Source organism: Marmota monax, unplaced genomic scaffold (assembly GCF_021218885.2).
Source record: "Marmota monax isolate L192 unplaced genomic scaffold, Marmota_monax_Labrador192_F-V1.1 WCK01_AAM20220418_F8-fsc00138, whole genome shotgun sequence".
In the NCBI taxonomy this organism is placed as follows: domain Eukaryota; kingdom Metazoa; phylum Chordata; class Mammalia; order Rodentia; family Sciuridae; genus Marmota; species Marmota monax.
In genome coordinates, this window is record NW_026692763.1 from 401307 (window position 1) to 423308 (window position 22002).

Consider the following 22002-nt stretch of genomic DNA (forward strand, 5'->3'; position numbering starts at 1 on the left):
GTTCACCATCTGACCTTCAGCTAGGTCATAAAACGGAGGGCTCCAGGGCCCTACAACCCAGGCTCCCCCTGGTGGAGGATTAAGAAAAACAGTAACAAAGGCTGCAACCAAGATTTAATAATTATTCAAGAATGAAATGACCTCTAACAATCACTGCAATGGTGGAGAAAAAAGAATCCTAAGAATTGGGGCAAAATAATCCCGATTCATCTCTGGCTCTTGGAGATCTGAGAGAAGCTCAGGAAGTAGCTTGGCTCAATCAGTGTCCATACCTTAAGCTGCTCCTTGGCCAAATTCTTGCCCTTGTGGTCTGGATGCTTGACAGATCCATCTTTGCAGTTGGCAAGCTCACTGCTGCAGGAAGCTTGACTGGCTTGCCTCGCTCCTCTCCCAGGCCCTGTGAGGCCAGGTACATGGGTGGTAGGTTAGTGCCAAGAGCCAGATCACTGTGGCCCTGGAATTGGCCTCCTCCTCTGCACTTGGCAAAGAATAAATAAAAGTCCAGTCCGGTGCCTATCCACTGGCTGAGAGGCACAGTGCCCCTGGGAGACATCCAGCCGGTCTCAGAAGGAAAAGAAACCTTAGCAGTAGAGGCAGCTCCCTAGACATGACCTTGCATGGAAAGCAATCCAGGGCCCCACTGGGTCAGAAAGGGAACCTGAAAAGACCCTGAGGGCAGAAACGGCAAGGATGGCCAAGCATATATTGGTTTATTAACCAAACCTCATATTCCATACAACTTGAATGACAAGCTAAGAAACTCCTCTACTTCTGTGGCAGCTGAACACAGTTCCCTGGTGGCAACATTTACTGGACACAGTGTAGTCAGAGCTTATGAGGAGGCCAGCCTTGGAAGAGTTCCATGTGGGTCTTCCAAAGAAAACAGTTACAAACCTCCCCCCCCAAAGAACCCCACAATCAAATGTTGCAAAGGATTAAATGACCCAGTGTGGCCCTTAATGGGGAGAGAAAAGAGTTCTGCAGCAATTGTGGGTTGAGACCTGTTCTGAGGGGCCAAGCCCAGACATTCAAGGCCTTAGCTGGTCTACCAGTGAAGGCCTGAGGGTGGTGTCTTCTCATCTTTATTGCTTTCCAAAGAGAATGGTGGGATCCGGACATCAAAGTGGGAGCCATCAGGTCTCTCGAAGCGGAACGTGCCCCTGAGGGTCAGAGAAAAGCTGGTTTACAGGGAGTCAGGTCAGAAGCCCTTCTATGGAGCTGGATGGCCCCATGCTCTCAGCTCCTAAGCCACAGTGTGGTGAGGCAGGCTTGAAATCTTTTATCTTAGCTCATGACAAGATTGGTCCAGGGCTAGGGTTGTAGCTCAGTGATACAGCATTTGCTTAGTATGTGTGAGGCACTGGGTTTGATACTTAGCACCACATAAAAATAAATAAAATAAAGAGTTTTGTGTCCATCTACAAATAATTAAAAAAAAAAAAAAAAAAAGGACTGGTCTGGTCCGGAGACCTAAGAGCCCCGCTTGGCTCTACATGAAAAGAAACAAGACTGGAATGATGGCTTGTGCCTGTAATCCAAACTACTTGTGAGGCTGAGGAAAGGAGGATCACTTGAAAGTTTAAGACCAACCTGGACAATATAGAAAGACCCCATCTCAAAAAAATAAAAACACAGTTGTGCAGATTCCATCCCTTCAGTACATTCCACACATACTATATAAGCTGTCCAGCTGCATTTTCAGGTAAAGACGTGAAACACAAGGGAAAACAGCCAACTATATGAGCAACACAGTGCAGCATCAGATCCCTGGGCCTAAGTCCTCAGCCCACAGACCATAGGGAACTTGAGAAACAGGCACTCATAAACACCAGAGTGTTCCCACACAACCTGGCTTGGCCCAGAGCTGGCCATAATTTTGAGCTTGCTGTGAGCTCTCACTCTTTAGATCTGTAGCAGCGTCTGTTGAGTCCAATGGTTTGTGCCCCATTACACACTCACCACATGTGCCCACTAGAAGCTTGCAGGGAGACATGACTGCTGTATTGGAACGCGGGCTGCTCCTTAGATAATACAGGTTCCTGTGAGAATACAGACAAAAGTGGTCAGGCCAGGTACAAGGGACACATTCCCTCAACCAAAGGGCCACATACTGACTGCCAGTTCATCAAGACTAAATGCCCCCAACCTAAGACACTACCAGAGCAGGCACTGCCACAGTGACTACTTAGCAGTGGCCTAGGGGGCCTTTTATTCTGACTCTGGGAAAGATAATCTCAGATTAAGGTACCAGGCAAAGATTCTGAGCATAAGACCCACTCCGAAAGCATCCCTTCCAGTGTCCATTCATGAGAATTGTCAGGCACCAGAGTCCGTATTCTGCAAACTTCTGCTGCTTAACTTCCAGTGATCATAAAGTTTTATGTGTGATCTCTATTTTAGCAATAATAAGCTGAGATTTTGCTTACGTAATTTACTGAAAGTTTGCAGTGAGTATACAGCTGGAATTTGAAGCCAACTGTCTAATTCCAAGTCCTGTTCTTAATCACTTTTCCACCCTGCTTCCCCAATCCCCTCCTGACATGGATAAATACTTTGGATGTTGGCCCTGGCATTAGTACTACTTATGACTTTATTTCTCAAGAAATAGGGTGGGGTAGGCAGGGATTGTAAAACCAAATCTCTTCAAGGACCAGCAGAGGATGTAGACATATAAAGAACCAGAGACAACACAACTATGAATGATGGGAGTATGCATGCCCCACCCAACTAGACACATTTAAATTCAGGCTTTAAAAAGGCATTATGATGCTCAAAAAGTGCATAAGCTTTAACTTCAGACTTGTTTGGATTTAAGTCCCGGCCCTATTACTACTAGTGATGGGACTGTAGACTTGTTATTTAGCTTCTCAGTCTCACTCTCTTCATCTGTGAAATAGGTTACAGGGTAACCCACTTCACAGGGTTGTTGTTAGATTCATCACCCCAGGCAACCCAATGTGTTCACACAGCGAGCCTCTGTGAGGAAACCACGCGTGAAGCCCCTGGGGCTTGCTAGGCAGGACCAAGCTAGTAATACTCACCCTGCCCACCACCCCTCGGCCTCGAACTGTCTCCAAGGTGCCCGAGAGACTGAATATCCTCCAGTGCCGCTCCCGGAGCTGTACCACATCACTGTCCAGGTTCTCCAAACGAATACAGTAGCGCCACTGTGGAGGTGTGGGGAGAAAGTTCATGTTTGAGAAAGAACAGATCTTAGGCAAACCTATCCAGAATTCTGAGAGCAAAAAGAAATAAAGGCTAACAATTGCATTAAACAGGCTCCACCCACACCAGGAGGTGAACACCACCTTCCCATCTGATCCCTGAGCACACCTTCTGAGCTCACCCCACCCCAGGGAGACACTCACCCAGTAGACGTGGGAATTCTGGGCTTCCTGGGGGGGAAAAAAAAAACAAAGAATTTAAGTCTCAGAGAATAAGACCAAGTCTCTTTCAATCAACATGTATCCAAAGTAGAATTCCAGAAAGGTTGCAGAAACAGCTCAAGCTGGGAATGTGTGGGATGATGATGACAGTATCGGAACTGTGGCCAACAAGCCCACAGGCAGTCTCCTGTGTATGTATACTCCTACTCATGGCCACTCTCCTTCTTGTCTTGCCAAGATCACCAATAGCTGGATGCCAACAAATCAACTACAAGACTCCCTCCTTTCTCACCACCTTGCTTTCCAGGCCTGGCCTCTGCCACTGCTGCCCAGGACCCTGTCCTCTGTCCACCCATAACCTCTAATACTGCAATACTTCATATGTTGGACATTGACCTCCCCCATTACCCTAAGCCCTGAAAGGCAGAAACAATCTTCCATTTGTATCCCAAACCTGGCTCAGAGTGAGGCAAGACACAGCTCAATAAACATTTGACAACTGTATAAAGTGTGAAGATCAGCCCACTCTCATTCAGGTAAGCATGTGTACATTCTTAAGCAAGGCTCCCCCTGAGCCCCAGGAAAGGCGAACCCACATGGAGGACGCTTTCCTGGGACCTACAGGTTACCTACTCTAGGTCTTCGTGTCAGCCACCATCAAAAGACTACTCAACCCCACCCAACACATGAGTACTCTGGAACAGAACAACAGGGACACGTTTTAGATTTTGGCCTTCACCCCCACTCTAGCAGTCAACATTAGGGACACACACAGAATCTGGGACCTAGCCCCGTGGGAAGGAACACAGGCTGGGCACATACCCTCATGCCCATGTAAAAAGGGATGACAGTGACACGAATGTTCTCAGTTGTTTCCCGGTGGACATCAGAGAGCTCTAGCCAGGGGTGATTCTTCTCTTGCCAGGCCCGTAGTGTTTCTCGAGCCACAAAAGGGGGTGCTAGGACAAGAGACAATAGATTAGTCCAAGCCAGAGTCCAGGGTGTTGCACCCACTCTCCAACTGCCCTTCCTAGAAATTCCTTCCCAGTGGTGGCATAGGCAAACAGGACAAAGACAAAAGGAGCGCAGCTAGAAGGCACAGACATACTACCAAGAATAAACCCCGAGGGGTAGTGATGTCATGGAAGGAGAATTGTACTAGAAGTTAAGAGCCCTGGTTTTCAGACCTCCAGATGCTACTACCAAGCAACCTTGAGTCACTTATGACCTTCAAGCCTGTTTCTATCCCTGGAAGGAGACAGGAGCCATTGACCTCATAGGGTCAAGGGGAAGTTGAAAGGGGTTACGGAAATAAGAGTCATGGGATTATTCTTATGATGTCTCCTAGAAGAAAGCACTCTCCTGTTCCTATCTCTCTTCTTGAAAAAGATACCTTTTGTCTGATCATACAGAAGAAATCTTTCAAAAAGCTCATGTTGGATGGGAACTTGATCCGTAGAAGTATAGGGGAGGATGTCTTCATGGCTGACATAGTCCAAGCCTGGAACAGAGAGGGAAAGAGTAAGATTCACACAGGAGGAAAGGAGAGGAACACAACTGAGAAGAAACATTTCCTGGCCTTGCCCAGGGAGGACAATGCTGGCCCCATGGCTCCTGGCACCCAAATCCCTCCCAGGAGATTATAGGACAGCAGAACTCTCTCCCTGGGACACACCAGACCCTTTCTCCATGGCACCATTCAGATGCTAACTGCTCACCTGGGATGGCATAAAGGGCCCGGCTGTCATCATGGTTTGCCAAGAAGGTCACAGCTTCTGTCTGAGATCTCTGAGACTAAGGCAAGAAGTGAGTCAGGGGCTTTCTTGGCTACTGTTCAGTCCCAATGTCTTGGAGGCCAGGGCTGATCTAGGCTTTGTCTGATCCCTCTCCCTCTCTCTGTCTCCACTGGGGTACAGGCCTATCCCAAGGAGGGGACCCCAGGCCCAGGCATCTTGCTTACTTACTATATGTGGACAGTCACGGGCATCAATCAGCACCTGATAGTAAGTGTGAGTTTTTCCTTTCACCTCCTTAGAACCATGACCGGCAGGGTTCTCTGCTCTGCAGGATGGGAGAAGAAACCCAAGATCACCCTGAGAGAAGGGGAAATGGTGTCTGATCAGATCCCTACCACCTCTTTACCTAAGCAAACTAGTCCTGAGCTGAAGGAGCTTTAGTACCAGCTAGGCACTGCTCAGCAACAGCCCAGCCTACCTGTTCTCCAGTCAAGATAAACAATGGAGCCTGGAAGGCCCACATAGTCACCATCTGTCTTGTTCTCTAAATGTCTCCTGGAAGGGGGCCATGTTGAGAAAATCTAATTGCCACCTCAGTTCAGAGTACCCTACAACTCTCATATCCCAGGGGCTATCTGTGATCATTTAATAGAGCTACTGCTTTTCTTTTTTAATGTACTCTAAAGAAGATGTGAAGAGTACTTACGAAAACTCAAGATAGTGGGAGAGCATTCTGGGGAGGTCTAAAGGGACCCTCTGGCTTAAGCTGTCCTTAGCACTCAACTCTATTGTCTCTGTGAGTATTAGTGCCAGAGAAGTACTCTGGGGCCATTTCTAAGGTCCTAGAGGATACTGTCTTCACCCCTGAGGCCCCAATTACGTATGTCTGCCATGAGTCAGGCCTCCTCCTGAGAATACTGTGAGGCAGGAGAGGGAAACTTACTTCTCTGGAGTTGCAGAAGCCACATCCCGGTCATACAGTCTGGCCTGCCAGGGAAACAGGACAACACCTCGGTATCCAAAAACACTATGAAGGAACAGCTGGAAGGAAAGAGAGGTGGCCTTAGTGAGTATGCAGTCCAGCAAGTCCATCCAGGTGGGCTGCACAAAGCAGCACAGGTGGAGGCAACTACAGCACAAGGTCTCGCCACCTCTTCCCTTGATCCTTGAGATCAACTCAAGCCAACTTTGGAAAACTCTACACCCTCTTAACCTGGCTGACTCTTCAGATCTCAGCTTTGGCCTTCAGGAAGCCTTCCTTAATCTACTCATTTAGCAGTATATAGATATCAACCATTTGCACATCATTAATTCCTTCCTAGACCATAGACTCCTCGAAGGCAAGAACCATGTCTACCTTGCTTTCTGATTTAACCCAAATGCACAATGCGTAGTCCATTTTAGGCATACTAAAACACGATTAAATCAACAAAAATCTTCCTTACCTTCATAGGACCTAAATCTATCCCAATGGACCTAGAACAAATCTGATACAGAAAAAGAACCTCACACCCAGAGCTAACCACACTGTAATCACTTTGCTAACAAGACGTTAAAGGTTTCTTTCCTGAAAGCTCCCTCTACTGATTTCTGACTATTCAGTATGTTAGAAGAATTTTCAAGGACTTGGCTTTCTCCTCACTATAGCCCAAACAATCCTTCTCCACGCTTACTTGGAAAGAAAATTCACTATTAAGTACATTCAAATACAGGAACACAGAAACTGTACCTTTTTTTTTTCTTTGAGGGGGGGTTCATGCTGGGATTTGAACCCAGGGCCTTGTGGTTGCAAGGCTAGCACTCTACCAACTGAGCTATATCCCCAGCCCCCAGAAACTGCATCTTAAAAAATCTGATTCTCTTGGGCTGGGGATGTGGCTCAAGGGGTAGCGCACTCGCCTGGCATGCACGCGGCCTGGGTTCGATCCTCAGCACCAGATACAAACAAAGATATTGTATCTGCCGAAAACTAAAAAATAAATATTAAAAAATTCTCTCTCTCTCTTTCAAAATAAAAATTTAAAAAAAAATCTGATTCTGTTCTGATACCAAACACAAAGGTGGAATGGAGCTGGGGGTGTTGCTCAGCAGTAGAGCACTTGCCTCGCATGTATAATGCCCTGGGTTTGAGTCCCCAGCAATGCAAAAAAGATAAAAGTGAAATGAGTAGAAAACCTTATCATTCAGGCCTGTGACCAAATCTGACTCCATTCAAAAGCAGAACACTCCAAGAAAATGAAAGCAGACCCATCCCAAAACTTACCTGCCCAGTCTCATATTTTCCATTCTGTTTTGGCACCTCAAACACACCAACTGTCTCCAACACTTTGCCTTCTGGTCGGTTTCTGATCAAGAAAGAAAAGAACAAGCAAATGAAAAGCTAAGAAGGTACCAGTACTTATCCATCAGGAAAAAAAATCACTAGGGTACTGAAGGGCCAGGGCAATGACAGCAGACAAGAGCTGGGAAGTGTGGCCATCTAACAGGTGAGGGCCCTGCCAAGCCACCAAACCACAGAGCTGCTGCCTTTCCTCCTCTGAGGTTCAGCCACAGCTCCTCCTTGATGAAAACCTCTCTAATCTCCCAGTGATAGCTGTGACTTCTCCCAGGTCACTTTCTTCTCTTTTCACCAGCATTCCTCATATCATGCCTTAATACCCTGTTAAATACAGTCCCCTACCCCATGTCTTCCCTAACCCACTTCCTGACTCCCACAGCATTTTAAAGGTCCTTCCCACTTTGCATTTCAGTTATTTGTGTCCATTTCTTATCTCCATTAGAGACTAAGTTTCCAGGAGCAACACTTATGTCTGATCAGCTTGAGCTGCCCCCTCAGAGCCTAGTGTATAAAAGGGACTCAAAATTTTTTTTTGTTCTGATAATAATTCCATGTCCATTTCTCCTCTATAGTCCTTACCTTGCCACTAAGGGTTTAATCATTTCTAGATTCTCTAATGTACTCTATGCATTACACCTAGTACTGAAGACTCTCAATTATAGTTTTTGTTCAGACGTCAATTTTCTCAGGAGTCTTCCAATTTGCAAATAACTATCATCTCTCCCCAATATTGGTGTCTAATCTGAATCACTATAAGGTCAGCTCTGTCAGTTTACCTCTCTCGACAGTGTTGCTCTTTCTAGGGGCCCTTCAAGCACTGCTATTCTATTTTGGAGACATGCACTTGAACCACTACTCCAATCTCATCTGCCTGTCCCAACCTCAGAGGCACTGCTCACACCATTCCCATACTTCAAATCCCCTTCCCCAAATCACATAGAGACAACGGGTGTACCAAGATCATAGCAAAACCTGGGACCCACGAGGGCCCACACTCAAGTAGACTTGCTTCCCACCTCTAGCATCTTCCTGAGGGGGGCCCAATAGGGGCCGGGAGTTGAAGTCAAAAGCCCTGGGGCTGCATTCAAAGGCTGTCCACTAACAGCAGTGCTGGGAACCTCAGCTGGGAAGGTAGGATTTGCTCGGGGAGTGTTACTAGTTCCCGCTCAGAGCCAGCCTGCACAGCGAGGGGCCCTGGGCCGCCCTCCCTTCTCTGCTCCTGGCACATGTCCCAGACAACCAACGTCGCTCAGTGCTCCAGACCCTGTCCCAAGTCATACGCCGGTCACCCCCAGGCAGCCCAGCCTCCTAGCTCCCTCACGGGCCAGGTACACGATACACCGCTCCTCGGTCTCCGGGGCCCGGACCGACCCCAGTGCTCCGTCCCTCACCGAGACGAGAGATGCCTCCGCGACGTCGTAGTTGCCACTAGCGGGAAGGCCCCCGCTCCACCCGCCGCACAGAGCGGCCTCAACCCTCGGGCCGCGGTGAGAGACAGGGACCACCAGCGGCTGCCCACGGCCAGGGCCCTCCGGGCCACACAACTTGCCATGTCCCGTCCGAGCGCCGGCTCGGCTGCTAACACAGGGCCCGACCCGCGGCGGGGCGGCGTCCCGCCCCCGCCCCACACTGCCCCGCGCCGCGTCCCGCCCCCTTGGCTCTCTGCCTTGCCTAGCTGCGCCCCCGCGAGCTCCGAACTACTTCCGGCGAGCGTCAGGCGGAAGTCCGGTTTGCGGTCACCTGACCATAGAGGCAGCTAGACATGGCGTCTTCCTTTCTTGCAGGTGAGCGACTGGTACACGCTTTGGGCCCCGGCGGGGAACTGGAATCAGAGCAGCTGCCTCGGAAGCTGCGAGCCGAACTAGAGGCCGCGCTGGGGAAGAAGCACACGGACGGTGATAGCCCTAGTGGCCCCCGACGCTTAGTTTCCTTCCGTCTAATCCGGGATCTGCACCAGCACCTGAGAGAAAGGGGTGAGTCTGTCTCCAGTCTAGATCGCCTCCGAGTTTCCAGATCTACTTCCTCCTGGTTTTTTCCCCTATCATTGTCTCTAACCTGTAAAGCACTTAAGTAACCAACTAAGAGTCTCCTCATAAACCCAAGGGCCACCCACACTTCTTTCTTCACTCCTAAGGGAATTCTTCTTGGACGACAAAATTTACTTGTTCAGATTCTGTTCTCTTATAATCTCCTATTCACTTGGCAGGCACACCTGACCCTGAGGAAGTCGAGGATCTAACCCAATAACATCTCCCAAATTCTATTCCTCCTCCTTTTTTTTTTTTTTTTTTTGCCACATTAGGAACCACTTAACATAGTGAGCTTAATTCTTTTTGGTCCATCTCAAAAGCAAGAGTTGATATCCTATGTTGTCTTTCTTTTTTTTTTTTTAAAGAGAGAGTGGGAGAGAGAGAGAGAGAATTTTTTAATATTTATTTTTTTTTAGTTATCGTTGGACACAACATCTTTGTTTTGTATGTGGTACTGAGGATCGAACCCAGGCGGCAGGCATGCCAGGCGAGCGCGCTACCGCTTGAGCCACATCCCCAGCCCCTTATGTTGTTTTTCTTTGTTCCTTTCTCTTGGTGATAGAATGATGAAAGCTATGTTAAAAGATCTAGACCAGGAATAGTATGTGAGTTTTAATCATAGTTCTGTCACTGTTTTCCCTCAAAGAAGTCATTCCTCCTTCCTGGGCCTCAATTCCTTTATCTATAAAGAAAGGGAATAGGACAAACTAGGTATTTTTCCAGAATTAACATAGCCTAGCCAGAAGTGCAAAACATAGACTGCTCAAGTATTAGAACTAAAAAAAAAACTTAGAAAGTGTCAGGTACAATGACTTCTGAGTATTTAACATTACTGTGACCGAAACCTATTTAGGGCAGAGCTATTGTGCCACAGAAATGACCTAACCCAAAGGTAAATGTTAGGTCTTGGTTTTCATGTTGGCAGAGTAATTGAGAGTTGACAATTATAGTCAACTTTGCAGCACTAGGAAATACTTAGGTGGAATTGCCCTAGATTTTTCCCAATTGAAAGTGATCCTAGCAATGTGTTGACATAGGTATGGCCATATTTTTATTTCGGCAGGGAAAAAAAAAAAGAAAGAAAGAGCTAGACCCTTCTCTGATATTAGATTTTCAACCTTAACTCTATGGCTCACTACATTTGTGGAAACCTTTTCTTCTCAGATTCCACACTATACCTTCATGAGCTCCTGGAAGGCAGTGAAATCTATCTCCCAGAAGTTGTGAAGCCTCCCCGGGTATGTAAAGGATATATTTTTGAGAGTGGGTATTGGCTGAGTAGGGCATCAAATTTTTTAATCAGTTTTGGGGCTTGAAATTTTGTCTTTTAAATATTTGACATCTGAGATGAGTAAACCAGGTATTGCCTTCTCTATTTGACAGCTTTAGAAAGCTGAGATCCAAAAACCCAGTTTCCAAAACAGTGGAGATAGAATGACAAAAGCTATGTTGAAAGATCTAACCAAGAATAGCATGTGAGTTTTAATCCTAGTTCTGTCACTGATTTCCCTCAAAGAAGTCACTCCTCCTTCCTGGGCCTCAATTCCCTTATCTATAAAGAAAGGAAATAGAGGCTGGAGCTGGGGCTCAGTAGTAGAGCACTTGCCTAGCATGTGTGAGGCACTGGGTTTGATCCTCAGCACAATATAAAAATAAGTTGAAGGTTATTGTGTTCACCTACAACTAAAACAAATATTTTTTAAAAGGAGGTGGAATAGACAAACTGGGTATTTTCCAGAATTAACATAGCCTAGCCAGAAGTATAAAATGTCGACTGCTCAACTATTAGGGGGAGGCAGCTCTTTAGAACTAAAAAGAATCTTAGAAGGGCTGGGTTGTGGCTCTGTAGTAGAGCGCTTGCCTAGCATATGTGAGGCATTTGGTTTGATTCTCAGCACTGCATGTAAATAAATAAATAAAATAAGGGTTCATCAACATCTAAAAAAATAAAAATAAAAAATAAAGAATCTTAGAGAGTATCAGGTACAGTGGACCTGTGAGTATTTAGCATCACTGGGACCTAAATCTATTTAGGACAGAGCTGTTGTGGCCACAGAAATGACCTAACCCAAAGGCAAATGTTAGATCTTGTTTTTTATGTTGGGCAGGTCCTCTGGCACTCTTAGTAATTCAGTGCCCCCTTGGAACCAGTGATTACAACATGCTTCCTAGCAAGACACATGTAAAAGAACATCAGTCTTTTCACATACTTTTTTCTGCTTTAGAACCCAGAGCTAGTTGCCCGGCTTGAGAAGATTAAGATACAACTGGCCAATGAGGAATATAAGCGGATCACTCGTAATGTCACCTGTCAGGTAAGGGCCTGCTTCTTAATGTATGGACTGAGTAGTCCCTAAAAACAGAAATAAAAACTGGTGCAGAGGAAAGAAACAACATGGGAACTTGGCTTGTCTCCTATTCCAAAACCATACAAGTTCTGTGTTATCTAAAACTGCATAATTCCCAGCTCACTCACTGAGACTCTGAGCTTAGATGTGACTGATTCTTAAACATTGTAGAGATGGAGATGAACCTTGCAGCCTTTTTTCCCACAGGGTTCCCTACTAATCTCTGGAATGTTCTTTCCCTGAAACAGGAGAGAAGTAGATGAGTACTGAGAGCCTATGTCCTCTTCTCCGAAATGCTTGCTCTGTGGTCCAGCAAAGAGTCAGGCTGGTCCTAGACAAAAGAATACATGGAAAATGCAGTTAGTGTGTTGAGGAATAGAGAGAGGTGAGGCCAGACTGACAAATATGTGAGTTGTCTCTGAGCTGCTTCCATTCTGAATCATCTACTTTTTCTTTTTTCTAGGATTCACGCCATGGTGGGATGCTCAGTGATCTAGGAAAACAAGGTGAGATACTAGGAAATTAGGCTTCCAGAGCTTCTCCTTGGGATGGAGGTGGCATTTCTTTCCACCCCAACATTCTGGGTTTAGGCTGAGCTATTCAGACTTGTTCTTTGAAAGGAATGCGGTTGATGGAGGGAGGCAGCTCTGAGGGAACAGGGCCTCCTGGAGAATGCTGACCTAAAAATTTCTCCCCTCAAAGTAAGGTCAGTGAAGGCTCTAGTCATCACCATCTTCAACTTCATTGTCACGGTGGCAGCTGCCTTTGTTTGCACTTACCTTGGAAGCCAGTATATCTTCACAGAAATGGCCTCTGTGAGTATGGGCTAGACAAAATGCCCCAAGTGGGGGTGTTAGGGGAAGAAGGGGATGTGTGTGAAAGTGCCTTACACAGGTTAGAAATTGTGCATATTTATGCACTAATCAAAGGGAGCAATTTTGGGGGGAGGGCTGGACAGGTATTAATCACAAGAGAAGCCAGATCCCCTCTTCCTCGATTTAGGAGCTGGGTTGGAGGTTTTCCATCCCCATTAAAGGTGCTGAGGGCTAGAGAGCTGAGTCTTGGCTTACATTCCTTAAGCCTGATTTTCCCCCTCCCTAGCAAGTGCTGGCTGCATTGATCGTTGCCTCAGTGGTGGGTCTAGCCGAGCTGTATGTCATGGTGCGGGCAATGGAAGGTGAGTTGGGAGAACTGTAACTGGTGCTTCATCAACAAAGTCTGGAGAAGATTTTGGGGGCCCCAGGCCCCCAACTGCTGATAACCAACTCAATCAACCTATGAAGCTCTTTGTACTCAGCTCCAATTAGTCAGAGGACCAGGCTAGGCCATCTCCTGTTCTTACAGGAAGCCCTGTCTTCTGTGAATTTCCAGAGGGAGCATTGGAGGAGATTCAAACAACACCACTTCTTTAAAACTAAAAGAACTGACCTCTCAAAAACTTTCTACTGAACTCAGTGCCCATTTGCCTTCTCCAGTTCATTCTGGGCACTGCTGGGACTGGGTTTTTTTCAGCAGGAGTAAATGGAATCCAGGCCTTCTCAGAAGTAGACCATACTGCCTTGAACTTGCCCAAGTGCACAAATCAATCAAATCCTTCATCTGTACATCTTTGGTATAGGCCTATAATTGAGAGCAGAAGCCTCCAAGAAAGCAGAAAGGCTTCCTTTCTCAGTTTATGCTGGAAGAGGAACCAGAGGACAGGTATCAAATAAGAGAAAGAAAGGTTGGTATGGTATGGTAGATCTGGAAGCCAGGCAGCTACTTTTTTGGAAAAGGAAGTGGTGTTGGGCCCCTTTTCCAGAAGGCAAAACAGTCTAGACTGAGACCAAATGGCCAGCTATGGTCTTTCTTCTGTTGATTGGAGTCAAAGATTCCTATGTTGCCCTGATGTCTCTAACATTAAACTTCTGAGAACTTAGTTAAGTGGTGTGATAGTAGAATCTTTATATGGAATTTGAAAGTGTATCAACCTTAAGTTATTTATCCAATAAATATTTATTGTGCCCAGTGTATTCTTATTTCATATCCTGTGTCAGATACACAAAGCAAAAAGATCTCCATAATTTTCTGTTTTTCAGGATTTGCTCCTAAAGATTGACTCATTACTGTTTGTTCATTGTACATGCTCCTGTAGTTCTTGTTTTTTCCCAGAACTTTTTTATTCTTAGAGATTATATACACAGTGGCTTAGTAGACATTTCCTCTACAACATTTGCCAGTTTCTGGTAGTTGAGAGAAATGTCACCTGTGAGAAAATGTAGGTGACATTTTACAGTGTTTCTAGTAACCTGAACTGTTGAAGCTTGGTCAGAAAGCTTCAAAAGCCTTGTGGGGTTCATGGCTGTACTTCCTTGTACTCTGTGCTCCAGACTGCCCATCTAGCTATAAGCTTTCACCTCTTTCACTTGAATTTAGGTTGAATGGATTCCAGATGTTAAAAGAGATCTAACTTAATCAGAATCTCCTCAAAACAGATCCTGACCCTAGGACATCCCACAGTAAAATCGGGGTCATTCCCTCTCCCCCTGATCCCAAATTGGGATTGAACCCATGGGCATTCTACCACTAGGCTATATCTCCAGCCCTTTTTATTTTTTATTTTGAGATAAGATCTCACTAAGTTGCCCAGACTGGTCTTGAGCTTGTGATCCTCCTGCCTCAGCCCCCCAAGTAGCTGGGATTACAGACATGTGGCAAAATTGGAGTTGTTCTCTTCCCTCCACCATTTATTAGGATGGAATCTACACTAGATCCCAACCACCTCCTCACAAGTTAACAAGCTTCTATGGCATTTCAATCTTATTAAGAGCTGCTTTATGGGCTGGACACCAAGTTAGCATCTGAGGCAAAAGACCTAGCTCCTGCCTAGTGAATGAAGAGGAGGCAATGGCCATTGTGCAAGGAGGGTTCCATCTGTAAGGGCAGGATGGTGGTGTTGCTCAATGGTAGAGCACTTGCCAACCATGTGCAAGGCCCTGGGTTTGGTCCCTAGCACCTAAAAAAAAAAAAAAAAAAAATCTGCTAGGTCCAGTCCTCATTTACCTCAGTGAAGGGAGCATTGTCTTTGCCACTTCCTCTCAGGGTACCATGCTTTCTCCATGACACTCTGGGTTCAGGAAGTGCCTGGCAGGAGGTCAGAGAAACAAGAAGTTTGAGGCCTTCCCAGTTTCTTTTCTTTTTTTTTTTTTAAACACAATATCTTTATTTTATTTTTACATGGTGCTGAGAATCGAACCCAGTGCCTCATGCATGCTAGGTGAGCACGCTACCACTTGAGCCACATCCCCAGCCCCTTCCCAGTTCCTCTTGAGCTCTAGTATAGAACAGCAGAGGGAATTAGCAATTTTTGGAGTTTTTATCATGTGTCACACACTTCATGAAGCCCTTTGCCTACATTGTTTCTTATTCCCAAAATGGAGACAAGCAAGTTTTTCCGCTCAGCTTTTCTTGCACATAGTTTCAGAGAGTTGCCAGTTAAATAGCAGAGCCAGGATTTCAGTCCAGTGCAGTCTGATCACCAACTCTGCTTTTCTCCCCAAAGCTGAGCAACTCCAGAAGTGGAGGTAACTGGGATGTGCTGAAGTTAGTAGGACTGCGACAGGGGTGCTGGCAGAGGCTCCCATCACTCAGGGCCTCAGTCAGAGCCCTAAGCCCTTCAATTAACCATCCCCCTAACTAATCCCAGCAGAAGCCTTTGTAATACCTCCCACCCAGAATCTATGTGGAACCTGGCCCTATTTAGGGATTAGGTGATAAAGATAAATTTCCAAGGCAAACAGCCCTCAGCCTCATTTATTTGCAACATACAACAATCCAGATTAAAATACAGAGTTGGATTTTATTTGGAGATTAGTTGGTATTACAGATGACAGTGATACCAAAACCCAGTGCTGCTGTACCCTCCTCAACCCCAAATCTGTCAGGTTGTCTCCACAGCCCCACGTCAGAAGGCAATCTGATTTTTTTGAAAATTAAATCAACTTAAGCCCCAGGCTTCTTTTCTACTTTTATTACTTTAATATCACTCTCTCTTCAGGTCCATAGTTATGATTAATTTGTCCAGGTAGTAGGAGATGAGGGGCCCCTGAACCATAAAAAGGTGGGTTTCCAGCAGTCAAGAGTAGGAGCAGCCCTCTTCCCCTAGCATGCATAGCAGGCATTTAGGTAACGATCTAAAGGGCCCTGGTCAGACAAATGGCTGCCCCATCAGAGGGAGGAGGTCATCTCTGTGGTGAGAACTGGGGACAGGTCCTAGCAGGAGAGATGGGAAACATGACTCCTTAACTCATCCTGATGGTACTGTCAGGACAATAGATATGCCCTAGGAGGGTCCAGAGTGCTGGGTAGCAAGTACCATGCTGCAGTCACTACCGAGGACCTGCATGTGAGCTGGCCTGGAAGTGGAAGGGAGGGGTCCCGAAACTAAACTCTTCCCATTAGAGTTCTCCATTATGTAAAATAAGAGGGCAGGGGATCCAGTTCTGATGTGTTCAGTCCTAAGTGGGCTGGATGGACCGTAAGAGCCAGAGGAGAGGTCTTGGAAATTCTGGACCTGGATCAGGAGTGGTCCGCATTGGTGACAACAGCTGAGGCATAAATAAGGTCAGATAGGCTGCCCAATGAGGTTTGAGGAGTAGCTTGCTCCAAAGAAGGGTGGACCCCTGAGACCTCAGCAGGTCCCCGTGGGGCTACAGCTTTCGTCACTGCCCAGCCCTGACCTAGACCCAAGCTGGGAGCTGCACACAGGGCCTGTGAACACACCGGGGTACACTGAGCTGTGCTGGTGGCAGATGGAGGCTGGACCAGCGTTGGGGGTGCCCAGGGCTGCTGGGGGGTATCTGGAAGAGAATAGCAGCTCTGGGGAGGCTCAGGCCTGGGACTTAGGCCTCCTGGATTTCTGTTCTTGATTTTCTTGGCCCGGCGGTTCTGGAACCACACCTGGTAAGGAAGATGAAGAGGACTATTCTGTCTCCAGCACCACTTCCCTGGGACAGGACAGACCCTGAAGGCAGAATACCCAGAGAGGAGCTGTGGGTTAAGGCCAGAAGTTGGCTGTATGAAAGTAACCTATCCTGGGGGGAGGTCATGGCTCACCTGTATCTTGGCCTCCGGTAGGCGAGTGAGTTGGGCAAGGTGTTCACGGGTACCAATGTCAGGATAGGGTCGTGCTGCAAACATCCGCTCCAACTCCAGCAGCTGCCCAACACTAAATGTGATTCTCTTTCTCCGGTGGGGACCCAACCCACTGGCATGGCCTAGGGGTTGACATGGGGGTCAAGCCAGGACTCCTTGCCAGAGCCTGACTCTGCAGTCTGCACTAGCCAACCCTCTTCAACCTTCCCCATCACACCCTGCCCCACCTCTTACCCAACCCACCCTATATCCCTGTCACCTCACCTGCTGGAGATGCTTCCACAGGGCTGGCCATGGAGCTGGCAAGGGCCGAGGAGCCAGAGGGCCACGCCAGGCCTGTGCCCACACCAGACCCATCTGTTTGGGGTTTTATGCTGTTTGAGTGCCTGGCCCCACCCCCAGCAGGAGAGAGGCTTAAAGTCCAGCTAGAGTGAGAGAAGCCCAGAGCGGGGAGGGGAGGCCAGGGCTAGGATTGGGCTGATGGGGTATGGGTGAGCCAGTTTGATGGCCCCTGCCCTTCCCCAGCTTCACAAAGGAAGCTGGTCCCAGCCTCTCTCTCCAAACAACCTGTGGCAATCTGCCTGCAGTCCTGTACTTCATGAAAATCCTCTAGGGCTCCTTCCAGAAGGCCACTGATATTTTTCCAGTGTTCCCAGGACTTCAACTGCCCCTTCTGGAGCCCTCCGTGCCCTGGTTCTGGCTGCCTTCAGGGAAGAGTAGGTAGAGGCCTACCCCACAACTGACTGGGCAGTAAAGCTGGACAAGATGAGGATGAAGGGGACAAAATGAGCTGGAGCACATGCTTTCAGCAGGGCTGGGGAACAAAGGTCCACACCAGAGCTGTTTCACTTTCTGGCTGACCCTTGAGGCTTTCTGGGGCCCAGGAATCTGGAGCCAGAGGAGGCCTCACAGGTACAATTGAAGGGTTTAAAGGTGATGTTTTAACAGTGCTCTCTTCCTTAGAAGACTTCAAAGTTAGTTTGCTAAAAGAAAGGGGTACATATGAATTTCCTTCCAGCTCCAGTCCTTCCCTCTCTCTCCTGACCTCACTGCCCTCCACCCCGAACCCAGGACAAAAACTTCAAAAAACTCCCATCCTCCAGGTTGTGGTAGTGCACACCTGTGATCCCAGCTACTCAGGAAGCTGAGGCAGGGAGGGTTTTGAGTTCAAGGCCAGCCTGGGCAACTTTAAGGAGCCCTGTCTCAAAAAACAAGAAGGGCTGGCGATGTAGCTCAGTGTAGAGCACCCCTGGCTCAATCCTCAGTACCACACACACACAAAAAAAAAACACGGGATGGAAGGAAGGCAAGCCTATCCACCTACCTAGGGATGGGTTACAGGAGCATGATGACCCCGGTGACCCTACCTCTTCTCTTGCCCCTTCTATCTCCATCAAAACCCTAAGACCCTAGTCAAGTCCAAGGCTCAAAGCAAGCCAAACCCAGGGAGGAGTGGCTTAGTGACTTCTGTCATGACCAGGGGGTTTAGTGCCTGCCTACCTGGGCTGCTGGAGGCTCCTTAGCTCAGAGGAAGGGTAGTTCTCCCAACACCCTCCTCAGCCCCCAACTTTTCTGGTTCACAGAGAGGGCAATAAGCCTAGCATGGACTGACAGTTGAAGCTCCTCTGTTCCTCCTCCCCTTGACCTGTCCTGACAGCCCAGCTTGCTCTCCACCCAGGTAGGGATCCGTTGACCCCAGTCAGGACAGTAGTCTTAAACTTAGGGCTAAGTGAGCTTTATTGGGTTGGGAGAAAAGGCTGGAAGAGGAAAAAGCTGTGGAAGACCAGCTGTGTGGACTCTGGCTCCTACTTCAGGTCAGGGCAGCCCAGCCAGTACTGGGCGATGGGACGTGGGTAGGGAGGAGTCACTGTGTCCACTCGCCGTGTGCGAAGGTTAACTCGGTAGTACTTATCTGAAAGAGAGGATGGAAGAGGGTGGGTGAGACCCTATATGGTTCTGCCCACTCTTGCCCTGAGAAAGAAGACTGTATCCACAGTGCAACTAAGGACTCCTGGCCTGGCTTTCTGGGGTCTCTGCCCTCAGACTGCGTTCAGACCATGGAGACCAGAGGCAGCAGAGAAGGCTCAAGCAAAACCAGCTTCAGAGGTGGCAAGGGCTCCCACCTCCTGAGAAGAAGTAAACACTCTGGATGGGCTCGCAGGTGGCAGGCACAACCCAGTTCATGTCATAGTCATAGTTGTAGGCTTCCAGCCCGCTGTCCTCGCTGGAGAACAAGTGCAGCCAGGTGGAACGGGATGGCCGACGGGAGTTCTGGCTGTGACTGCGGCCACGACCACGACCACGGCGGGAGCGGTAGCGTTTGCGACTGCGACGTCTGGATTTTTGTTTCTTGGCCAAGGAGGAGCGGGGTGCTGAGCCTGAGATGTAGATCCGGCCGCCCATGACAGCATCCACCTTCCCAGGCACACCATGCCAGTCTCTGCTGATGAGCCCGGGCTCTCTGGCGCCCCCTGTGGCAGGGAAGGGGTTCATGGGAGGGGTTTAGAGGACCCAGTTTTGCCCTCTCCAGCAGGACCTTTAGGGTTCATCTGTTTCACCTTCATTGCCAAAGGACATAGCAAGCTGGGGGCAGAGTCCAGTGCAGACCTCAGTCTCCCTGTCCAGTGTTCCTTCCTGTGTCTACCATATCCTTGGTGTCTCCACCCCACAGCCTAGGTCTCCACAGACCCCCCTCATCCACGGCCCCTCCCTCTGCTGGTTGTGTCCTTGGCTGTTCTAGGCAAAGTCCAAGATGTGGGGTCTGGGTGGAGCCAAGCCTCCCCCTAAAGGTCAACAGAAGCAAAGTCTGGTCTCAGTAAACAGCGCTTGATCAATAGCTCCCCAATCGGCCCCCTGCAGGCAGCACAGCCCTCCCCTTCCCCAGGGATTCTGGTCCTCAGGAGATGAAAGCAAGCCTTTCCCTCAGCCATACCAGAGGATCTGCTCCAGAAGAGCAGCTCAAAGATGTCCTCCCAGCTGTCTCTCTGCAGCAGGGCAAAGTGCTCAAACACGGCCGACATGGAGCTGCCTTCACACTCCTCCCAGCTGGGCTGGTGCTGGAATTCGTACTCCCAGTACTGCTTCCCTGAGGAGCAGGGGAGCTGGCATCAGGAGGGTGGGCCTAAGCAAGGCTGGAGAGCCCAGAGGCTGCTCCAGTTAGGAGCTCTTGGCACAGGGGGTGGGCATACACTGAGGCCTGTCCCCAGGATAGCACAGAAGGAACCCGAGACAACTCTGCTGTCTGCCCATTCTTCTCCCACCCTTCTGAGTACCCTTAAAGAAGTAGACCCTTTCCCGGCCACTGTAGCTATGGGCCGGAAGAGCCAAGGCTGCGTCCACGTTGTCTGGGATGCCACCGAAGCCTTCAGAGATGTTTTGGGGGTAACCAGGGTCCAGAACACCATCCTCAAAGCGCCAGTACTGACTACCCTAAGAGGCAGGAAAGGTGAAAGAGAGTGAGGAGGCAGCTGGTTGGGCACAGAGACAGAGTCTCATACCCTAACACGGCCATTCCCAACTCCAGGCTTGCTATGCAGGACCTGGAACCTCAGACTGCTGCCTTGTCTTCACAGAGCCCCAGCCAGGTACCACAGGGTCCTGCATCTGACTTTCCTGCCCACCATGGTTCTGGGAATACCAGTTCTCAGCCCTTCCCTAAATGTTCTCTGTCCTGACCCACAGTCCCTGGGCCTGGCACCTTGAAGAGGTAGGTCTTCCCCTGACAGTTGACGCGGGTGAAGGCAGCATCAATGGGGCCCTCGATGCCCCAGACATCTCGGATGAGCTTGGGGTACCCAGGCCTCACTGCTGTTTCATCCAGCTCATAGCAGTACTGTCCTAGAGTGGGGGAGGCTGTATGAGAGAGAGCATGCTCCTGAGGCAGACCCCCACCCCCAAGACCTTCCGCTGGACTCACCTCGGAAGGCAAAGAGGGAACCATTCTTGAGGTCAGTGAAGGCATCAAAGGGCTTCCCACTGCACAGCTCCTCCTCTGTGGAGAACTCAGAGGGCCCTTCAGCAGTAGCTTCAGGTCTTAAGTTCATCCCCTCAGGTCCTGAGGTCTCCACCTCAGGCCCTTGGGGACTTGACTCGGCTGTAAGAGCTTCTTCCTCAGGGTTCGAGACAGTTGTCGGCTCAGGAGTTCCTTCAGGGCTCACGGAGGAGCTCTCATAGAGGTCATAGGTCCCATATTCATCTTCTGGCATAGTGAACACATCCCCACGAGTCACTGCAGATAGAATGGGTGATATGAGTCTCCAGCTACAGAGGAGACCCCAGGCCCACCTACCTAGGTATTGAACGCACCTTGGGTCTTGCACTCGGTCATGTAGTCAACACAGCAGCTCTGGTAGTAAGAGCAGAGCTCATCGCACTGACACTTCTTGTCAGCATTGAAACCCTCAGTGCAGCGGCCCTTGCATGACTCTATGGAGAAGGGGTGTCAGTTGATACAGCCAAGACCGGGCCACCCTCACCCACCCTTACATTGCCTCAGATGGTATCAACACTTTGGTTCACACCTTGGTCAGCCACAGCAACCGACACCAGCAGAGCCAGTATGAGAAGGGGCCTTGGAGGTGCCATGAAGGAGCCTCTAGTTGACGGGCCTGGCAAGCTGGGCTCTGAGCTCCTGGAGTCTCTGCTGCCTAAAATAGGGAGGGGGGGAAAATGAGCCAGGGAGGGAGGGAACTGGAGAAGAGGAGCTGTCCTCTCTGCCACTCTGTTTGCTCAGCCTCCAGCCCAGCCCCCAGTTTCCCTACTCCACAGGCTGCAACTACAAAGGGTCACATTCTCAGAACCCCAGGCCTGGGAGAGCTGGGAAACAGAGTCCTTGCCAAGCTCAGGGTCATCAGGTCATCTGGACAGGGAATAGCATGGTGTGTCCGGAGGGCCGAGGGAAGGCTCATGCTGTCACTCACTGAGAAAACTGCTTTGTCTCTCTGAGTCTTTGTTTTCTTTTCAGTAAAATGGGACTAATAGTACTTTGCCTTGCGGGATGTTGAAGGATTACATGAGCTAGAACAGACAAAG

At 48.8% G+C, this 22002-nt stretch overlaps 4 protein-coding genes across 4 annotated transcripts; 1 reads left to right on the forward strand and 3 right to left on the reverse strand.

Annotated features, from left to right (window-relative positions):
- Nucleotides 1-97: 97 nt before the first annotated feature.
- Nucleotides 98-9083, reverse strand: Poldip2 (DNA polymerase delta interacting protein 2). The gene is made up of 11 exons (XM_046446797.2): nucleotides 8852-9083; nucleotides 7386-7467; nucleotides 6066-6163; nucleotides 5351-5447; nucleotides 5105-5180; nucleotides 4780-4887; nucleotides 4209-4345; nucleotides 3369-3395; nucleotides 3042-3167; nucleotides 1960-2039; nucleotides 98-1160 (listed from the first exon to the last, which is right to left on the reverse strand). The coding sequence occupies exons 1-11, from the start codon at nucleotides 9010-9012 to the stop codon at nucleotides 1046-1048; spliced, it is 1107 nt and encodes a 368-aa protein (XP_046302753.1). The 5' UTR covers nucleotides 9013-9083; the 3' UTR covers nucleotides 98-1045.
- Nucleotides 9084-9182: 99 nt separating this feature from the next.
- Tmem199 (transmembrane protein 199) lies at nucleotides 9183-13850 on the forward strand. The gene is made up of 6 exons (XM_046446800.2): nucleotides 9183-9433; nucleotides 10655-10728; nucleotides 11716-11805; nucleotides 12302-12344; nucleotides 12541-12653; nucleotides 12940-13850. Exons 1-6 carry the CDS (start codon nucleotides 9223-9225, stop codon nucleotides 13033-13035), a joined length of 627 nt encoding a protein of 208 aa, XP_046302756.1. The 5' UTR covers nucleotides 9183-9222; the 3' UTR covers nucleotides 13036-13850.
- Nucleotides 13851-15624: 1774 nt separating this feature from the next.
- Nucleotides 15625-18575, reverse strand: Sebox (SEBOX homeobox). The gene is made up of 3 exons (XM_046446801.2): nucleotides 17236-18575; nucleotides 16933-17093; nucleotides 15625-16776 (listed from the first exon to the last, which is right to left on the reverse strand). Exons 1-3 carry the CDS (start codon nucleotides 17264-17266, stop codon nucleotides 16396-16398), a joined length of 573 nt encoding a protein of 190 aa, XP_046302757.1. The 5' UTR covers nucleotides 17267-18575; the 3' UTR covers nucleotides 15625-16395.
- Nucleotides 18576-18690: 115 nt separating this feature from the next.
- On the reverse strand, nucleotides 18691-21649 carry Vtn (vitronectin). Its single transcript, XM_046446802.2, has 8 exons — nucleotides 21492-21649; nucleotides 21277-21396; nucleotides 20888-21199; nucleotides 20669-20808; nucleotides 20244-20400; nucleotides 19904-20056; nucleotides 19095-19442; nucleotides 18691-18883 (listed from the first exon to the last, which is right to left on the reverse strand). Exons 1-8 carry the CDS (start codon nucleotides 21553-21555, stop codon nucleotides 18777-18779), a joined length of 1401 nt encoding a protein of 466 aa, XP_046302758.1. The 5' UTR covers nucleotides 21556-21649; the 3' UTR covers nucleotides 18691-18776.
- Between the last annotated feature and the right edge of the window lie 353 nt (nucleotides 21650-22002).